General features: G+C 54.6%; 1 protein-coding gene across 1 annotated transcript in view; it reads left to right on the forward strand.

The window, feature by feature from the left end:
* Positions 1 to 4,997, forward strand: part of HADHA (hydroxyacyl-CoA dehydrogenase trifunctional multienzyme complex subunit alpha) — a 47,974-nt gene extending 42,977 nt beyond the window's left edge. The window contains exons 15-20 of the mRNA XM_039238268.1: positions 1,452 to 1,592; positions 2,022 to 2,090; positions 2,809 to 3,004; positions 3,593 to 3,707; positions 4,264 to 4,409; positions 4,499 to 4,997. Of these exons, the coding sequence (XP_039094199.1) occupies positions 1,452 to 1,592; positions 2,022 to 2,090; positions 2,809 to 3,004; positions 3,593 to 3,707; positions 4,264 to 4,409; positions 4,499 to 4,644 (813 nt within the window). The 3' untranslated portion in view covers positions 4,645 to 4,997. The remainder of the gene's footprint in view (positions 1 to 1,451; positions 1,593 to 2,021; positions 2,091 to 2,808; positions 3,005 to 3,592; positions 3,708 to 4,263; positions 4,410 to 4,498) is intronic.
* The last annotated feature ends 2,358 nt before the right edge of the window (positions 4,998 to 7,355 follow it).

The raw sequence follows: 7,355 nt of genomic DNA on the forward strand, positions 1-7,355 counted from the left end.
GGCACAACTTTGATGTAAATAGATTTTGCTTGGGGTAGTGATTACATGAGTGTATATGCAATTGTGAAAACTCATCAAAATGAACACTTTAAAGTCTGTACATTTTATTGTGTATAAATTATGTCATAAAGGCTACTTCCTTTTGCTCCAAAGTACTGAATCTGAATAAGTTCCTGCCATTTTAAATACCTTAGACATCAGTTAAAGAACAGTTGAGGGGTTAAAAGCAACTTTTGGTTGGTAAGTTTATGGAACATGTAAGTGACCTGTGTATTACATAATGGAGGGTACGCAGGCTTTGGAAACAGGCCAACTGTGATAGAATCCCACTGCCATTCACTCACTGACCCTGAGCTACCTGGTGTCTTTTTTCCTCATCTAGATAAGACTGGCAAGTTCACAGAGTGATGGAAATGTAAGGAATAATGGCAGATGTATTAAAGTACAGTGGATAGCCAGCAATCAACAAATGCTAGATATTATATCTTACAGCTAAAATGAGGGGAAGGGGAGCAAAACTAAGTGTTATGGTTACATTGTTCTCTCCTGCAGCAGTTCAGCTGAGAGGACTAATTGTTAGCTTAACAAGGAGGTTCTCAACTTCAGCATCTATCAGAATCACTTGGAAGGCTTCTTAAACACAGATTTGGGGTGGGCCTGAGAATTTGCAGTTCGAACATTTCCCAGGTGATGTTAATGCTGCTGGTCCAGGTACTTCACTTTGAGAATCATTGGTTTAATGAGTCTTCAGGTGCATTGGAATGGTGATAAATGTTATTTAAACCCAGTATCCTGGGGACGAGGCCCATCTGTGTAAGATCAAGATACAGCTCTGACAGTCTAGCATACTGCCTCTTCTGCCTCCCCATCAGAAAAAGTGGGCCCTGTCACCTAAACCATCAGTATCATTAATATGAGCGAAATCTTCATCCATTCTTCCCTGATAAATCTAATTTGGCCATTAGCTGTGATTTTTGTGCCAATTCTTGGTAGGATCTATTGCCCTCAGTGAAAAGTCCTAGAAGCAGCTGGAAGAGGAGGATTCCAGGGAGCCCTGCGAACATACTGAACTTTTTTTTTTTAATGTTTTTATTTATTTTTGAGAGCGAGCATGAGCAGGGGAGGGTCAGAGAGGGAGACACAGAATCCGAAGACAGGCTCCAGGCTCTGAGCTAGCCGTCAGCACAGAGCCCGACGCAGGGCTCAAATCCACGAACCGTGAGATCATGACCTGAGCCAAAGTCGGACACCCAACCGACGGAGCCACCCAGGTGCCCCCATACCGAACTTTTTTATCAAAGAACCCCAGTGCCACACCACTCAACTGTATCAAGCAGCATTCCTCTGTCACAACTGCCTTTCTCTCCCTTGCTTTCCTGGCACAACAACAGTGCTAGCAGGTTCTCTCCTCGGTGTTCTTATATCTGTTTGCTTTGCATTGCCCTTGCCAGGTGATTGGCATGCACTACTTCTCTCCAGTGGACAAGATGCAGCTACTGGAGATTATCACCACTGAGAAAACTTCCAAGGACACAACTGCTTCCGCTGTAGCGGTGGGGCTCAAGCAGGGGAAGGTCATCATCGTGGTTAAGGTAAAGAGCTGTGAAACAGAGTAGCCAGTTTGGGGAAAGTTTTATTAAGACTCCTTACACCTCCAGGCTTGTTTATAACTATTCTGGGGCAAACACATCTCCTTTGGGGAGGCCTTTCCCTTGGTTGTCTGCAGTAGGGACAGTGCTGTGGACTGGACTGCTGAGTCACGGGCTGAGGGCAGTGTCTGGGACATGGCACGCTCCCAGCCGCTCTAGACCTTTCGGGGGACTGAAACCCTGTGCTGTGCCCTTTTGGTCAAGCCATGCTGCTCTGGCTGTGGCTTCCCCTGCACTGTAATTTAAACAATTCTGTGTGGGACTATCAATTGCCTTGACTTTTGAAATGACACCTGGGGAAGGGAGCCTGCTTTCACACCGGGTAGCACCCGAAGCAGAGGAGCAGTGAGCTCATGTTCTCTCCCTCGGCAGGATGGGCCTGGCTTCTACACCACCAGGTGTCTTGCACCCATGATGTCCGAAGTCCTCCGAATCCTCCAGGTTGGTACTGCTCTTGCAATATTGGAGGCATCTCCTACCCCTTAAACCCATCCTCCACACTGGTACTGTCAACATGAGGAACAGGCTTCCTTCTGATACACAGAGTCCTGGTTCTTCTCACTCCAAGAAGGCCCTTTTTTGCCTGATCCTTCCATACAGTGGTAGGAAATCATGAGCAGGACTGCAGCTATGCTCCCTTAACCGCCTCCTTGCTCCAGTGGCCCAAGGCCTCCTGACATGCTCTTCAGTTTCTGCATGCCCGCTGAGGCAGGGACCGTCCAGAACATGCAGGCCCAGCTTCTGCTGCACACACCCCTCCAGTGGCACCTTCTCACAGGGTGCTCCTCACACACCGGCTTGGGGGCTCTGCAGCCCCGCTCCTGCAGAGGCCTCATGTCTTAGTTACGGGAAACTTGGCCCTGTCTGCCACGGAATCTCATTACCACAGAGATTCAGAATTGCAAACAAGAAGGATATGAACAGTGTGTTCATCTCCAAATGAATTTGTTCGTTCCTTAAAGTGCCGTAGGTTAGGAAAGGCTCAGATGTTCCCCCTGGTGGCTCCCAAACCTCCTTTGCCTCCCCAAGTGGGGCAGCCCCAGTCCTGGGCCTGGCCAGGGGCGCCCAGGAGAGAAGCCTGGGGAGGGTCGGCACGGGGAGCCCTTGTGGGCGGGCCCAGAATGCCTTCCCTTGAGGCCCCTGCTTACCTCCCATTCAGGAAGGAGTTGACCCTAAGAAGCTGGATTCCCTTACCACAAGCTTTGGCTTTCCCGTGGGTGCTGCCACACTGGTCGATGAAGTTGGCGTGGACGTAGCAAAACACGTAGCAGAAGATCTAGGCAAAGCCTTCGGGGAGCGGTTTGAAGGTGGAAGCCCAGAACTGCTGAAGCAGATGGTGTCCAGGGGCTTCCTAGGTGAGTAGCCTCAGAGAAATGTAACACCATTAGTTAGTTTCCCGAGACACACGGTTACAGGAGGCCTGTGTGGAAGGGTTCTTCCTAAACACACAGCCCACTGCCGGGGAGTTTTTTAAAGGATTTTGTGACCGCCCCTTAGGCTGGGCCTGTAGATTGCATCTGGCCCACGGCCTCTAGCACAGCTGTGACGCTGCAGGGCTTCCCGTGCTGTCTGGCCACCTGTGCGGAGAAAGTAACGCCTCTGAACACAGAGTATGTGATGGAGGCCCAGCAGGGGTGGCTGTCTCTTGGCAAAGCAGCAAAACCAACACCAGGACCACGGCATACTAGGGCCTGGGGTTGCGTATCTGGACTTTAAAGCTGATCCAAGTGGCCTTTCTCATCCACATACACAGATTTCCAAGCTCCAGGAAACACAAGGTCATTTTCCCTTCTCTGCTGACGAACCCCAAATTTCTAGGGCTAGCCAGCCAGACAGGTCAGGACGCTCGAGAGGTTAGAGGTTTACAGCACACTAGCCAAGAAGAGCATCCGCAGGCCGGAGCTCTGAGAGTTGGTAATTCTCCCTTTTCTGGCTTCTTTTAGGTCGCAAATCTGGGAAGGGCTTTTACATCTACCAGGAGGGTGTGAAGAGTAAGAGTTTGAACTCTGACATGGATGGTATTTTGGCAAGTCTGAAGGTGTCTCCTAAGCCCGATGTGTGAGTTAATTTGAACAGCTAATAGTGTGGAAGCGTGCTTCTCTTCGGCCTCAGCTTCTCAGCCCTCTTCCACCTTCTTTGCTGTACAACCCTTACCTGGCCAGAGTGCTTTTGCCCTTCCACATGCCTCCTCGTTTTCTACCGAGCTTCAGGGTAAGGACTGCAGCCAAGTCTTGGAAAGACCCCTGCTCCAGCCTTCCCTCTGAAGGTCTGGAAAGAACTCGAAGGACGATTGTCCTGGGTCCCTTTCACCCCCACAAAACCTTTTTATCATTTGTAACTGACGGCTAATGATGTCCAGAGATTCTGTCCACCCTGCCCTACCCTGTTCTAAGCGCCAATTTCAGGTTAATTTGGGCAAGTAGCTCAACCTTCTGCTCCAAGGGCAAGGCCGGCTTCCCGGCGGCTCCTCTCCAGCACGGACAGCTCCGTACGGCTGGCCCACCGGGCTCGGGCAGCAGCGGCCCTCCTTCCCGTTCTGCACCTGCAGCCTCTGCGTCCCTCCCGTGACGCTGCATCTACCTGAATGTCTCTCCCTGTCTCTCCCTGTCGGCAGCTGCTCTGACGAAGACATCCAGTACCGCCTGGTGACGAGATTTGTGAATGAGGCCGTCATGTGCCTGCAGGAAGGGATCCTGGCCACACCCGCAGAGGGAGACATCGGAGCTGTCTTTGGACTCGGCTTTCCCCCGTGTCTTGGAGGTTGGTCTCGCCAAGTTGGGAAAGCAGCTTGTTCTACCCCAGAGCTCGTTTCGCTGTCTCCTTCAACAAAGTCCTGTTTTTCCATTTAGGGCCCTTCCGCTACGTGGATCTGCACGGTGCTCAGAAGATCCTGGACCGGCTCAGGAAGTACGAGGCTGCCTACGGAAAACAGTTCACCCCATGCCAGCTGCTCGTTGACCATGCTAACAGCCCTCACAAGAAGTTCTACCAGTGACAGGCCCTCACACCCCGCTCCCCGGCAGTGACACGGCTGCCGGCAGCACTGGCTCCAGGCGAGTGGCATCTAGGTTTATCAGGAACCAGAGGGAAAACAAACTCTGGCATTGGGGTGAGCCCTGATCAAAGTGCCTTCAGCTCGGTCTCTCCCTCCTGGTGAAATCTGCCTATGAATTAAGTGTGCACTTCATGTGAGAAGGTGGAACCCACTGTGCTCATGAACCCAGGAGCCTTGACACTCACCGTGGCAGGGTCTCCGGGACCATCCTGCTGCCTGCTCCCCCTGGGCCAGTGGTGGGGAGGGCACCCAGCCCGATACACGGTAACAATAAAAACCAACTCTTCTCTGCCCGCCTGCATGCTCCTTTTCTTCTGTCTTTGCCCTTCTGGTTTAAATCCTTCCTTCAAGGAACCGGAATAAAGGCTTGTGCTCTTGGGGTGGGAACGTGCTGGGAGAGTTCTAGACAGCCCCTTGAGAGAGACTGATGATAAAGGGGGACTTCAAGCCCTTCTGCTCTGGCGGCATCTGCTTGCCGTGGGGAGAGGCACGAGTGACCAAGCAGGGGGCTTAGAGGCATGTGGGAGCCTTCTTGCCCCAAACTGCATTTCCTCGTGGCACAATGTCACCCAGTTTGTGTGTGTGTGTGGTTCGGGGCATTCTCGTGGGGGTGAAGCGCAGGAGTGAGGGTTTCCTGGCCAACCTGCCTGCACAAGCACGAGAGGGAGGTTGGATGAGGAGCGCAGGGAGCAGGACATGAAAGGCTGAGCCTCCCCGCCGCCCATGCGGTCGTGTTCCGGCAGCAGCAGCACCGGGTCTGCACAAGCGGCTTTGAGGCTCCCGCCCAGCCTGCCAGAAGGACCCGCACCGCTTGTGCGCAGAATCCTAACAGGTCACACCGTGTCGCACCCATCGCTCCTGCCTCCGCCCCAGCAGCAGGACTCCAGACACCCTCCTGGTCCCCAGGGGCTTCGCTCCAGCTTGACGGTCTACTCATGGTTGGTTGCCACAGAGCCAGACTCTAAAACCAAGTCATCTCTGTGCTAGGCGTTCTCAGGTGACCAGAAGGTAGAGAACGGGTCCTCACACCAGAGCCATTAACGGGCTTCTAAATGGGGCTCTGGGAGCGTCTCAGGCAGGCACTTGGCCAGCGTGGGAACTTAAACTTGGGGTCTGGCTGGTGAACTGGAGTTTTCCACTCAGGAGCACTGGAAAGTAGCAATGATGCTGAAACTTTGGTAGGAGTTGGAAGGTTCTTGCAGGGTAAGGGCTGATGACAGGCTTTGAGAAGAGATCTCACCCAGGAGTGGGGCATAGGCACACCCATTCCAGGGGCTTCTGCCTAGAGGCCTACACGTTGTACCTGTCGTTCCCCGTGGCCCAGAAGAGAGCCGCTGACACCGAGCATTCCACCTGCACCACTGTCCGGTGCTCTAGCGTTTATTTCACTAGGCCTCGAGGATTCCCTAAGTGACCGGCAAGGGGACCAGATGTTTCGGCGTCATAGCGTGTGTGCCCTGCTCCCTGGCTCCCCTTGCCCTGGAGCCGGGGTGTCAGCTCGAGGCCCGAGCCCCAGCATGGCTTCGCTACTCTTAAGAGAGAAACAGAGGCAATAAATATCTAGGATGCTAGGTAAGGCAGGAGAGAAGGCTGGTACGCCTGAGGCCTGACACCAGTGGCAGGAGGAGTTAGTGCGGTTCCGAGTGCGAGAGCCCGGGGGGCGGGTGGGTGCTTGTACACAACGGCCCACCCCCGGGCGCCGTGCAGGTCATCGTGCCCAGGACCCAGGGGACAAGGGCCTGCTGTGAGGCGTATGAGCAAGTGCAGGGCGCCTGAGCTCCAGGGGCGGGCAACAAGCAGGTCTGCCCGAACCACCGTGCCTTCTCCCCACCTGTGCCGGCCGCAGGGAGCGAGAGGACACCGTGTGTGCCACAATCAAACGACGTGTGCAGTAGACGGGAGGGAGTGGCAGTGACCGAAGGCCACTTGCCTCCCGAGTCCAGGAGCAGGTGACCTAAGTCTACCTGCTCTTCCACTGAGTGAGAATTGTCGCAGACCGGACCCAGCCTGGCAGGACGGACGGCAGAGGCCGGGGCACTCAAGACGCCAAGGGAACGTCTGGCTCCCTAATGAGCAGGTCAGCAGCAGAGCTGTTCTCGTCCAGAGTCTTCACCCGCAACGGCTGGGGTCCTCGAGGCACCTGCGCTCGAGGCCAGGGCCCTGATTCACAGACGGGGGAAGGAGGGCGGCCCAGAGACCCAGAAATGGCACCCAGGCTCCGGGGCAGCTTAGGCCAAACGCCCACAGAGCACAGAGGAGAGAGGGCACTTGGCGAGTTTGTGCTGAAGTTACGGGCCATCTTCTTCCCTGGTCTCTAACCTGAACCTACAAGTGTAAGAAGTGCAAGAGGTCTGTGAAGTTCTTCACGAGGACACGGGAAGATGTTAGGCAGCCCCTCCTCCAGGGGCATCACAGCAGCGCGTCCCTGGGCCCAGGCGTGCACCGGTGCCTCCAGCCTCCTCCCCACGGACTCTGCACACTCAAGGGCCAGATGTGCCCATGCAGGGGTCCGACCCCAGAGCACCCACTTCCAAGTGTGTCCCCCTGGATTCAGTCTGAGGGGCTGCCTCGCTGCCTCAGTCTCGGCACAGATCCCCCTTAGAGGCGGGCCCCCCACAGACCCAGGGCTCCCCCGCCCCCCCCGGCCTCCG

The sequence above is a fragment of the Hyaena hyaena genome, unplaced genomic scaffold, assembly GCF_003009895.1.
Source record: "Hyaena hyaena isolate Hyena2069 unplaced genomic scaffold, ASM300989v1 scaffold_138, whole genome shotgun sequence".
Classification (NCBI taxonomy): domain Eukaryota; kingdom Metazoa; phylum Chordata; class Mammalia; order Carnivora; family Hyaenidae; genus Hyaena; species Hyaena hyaena.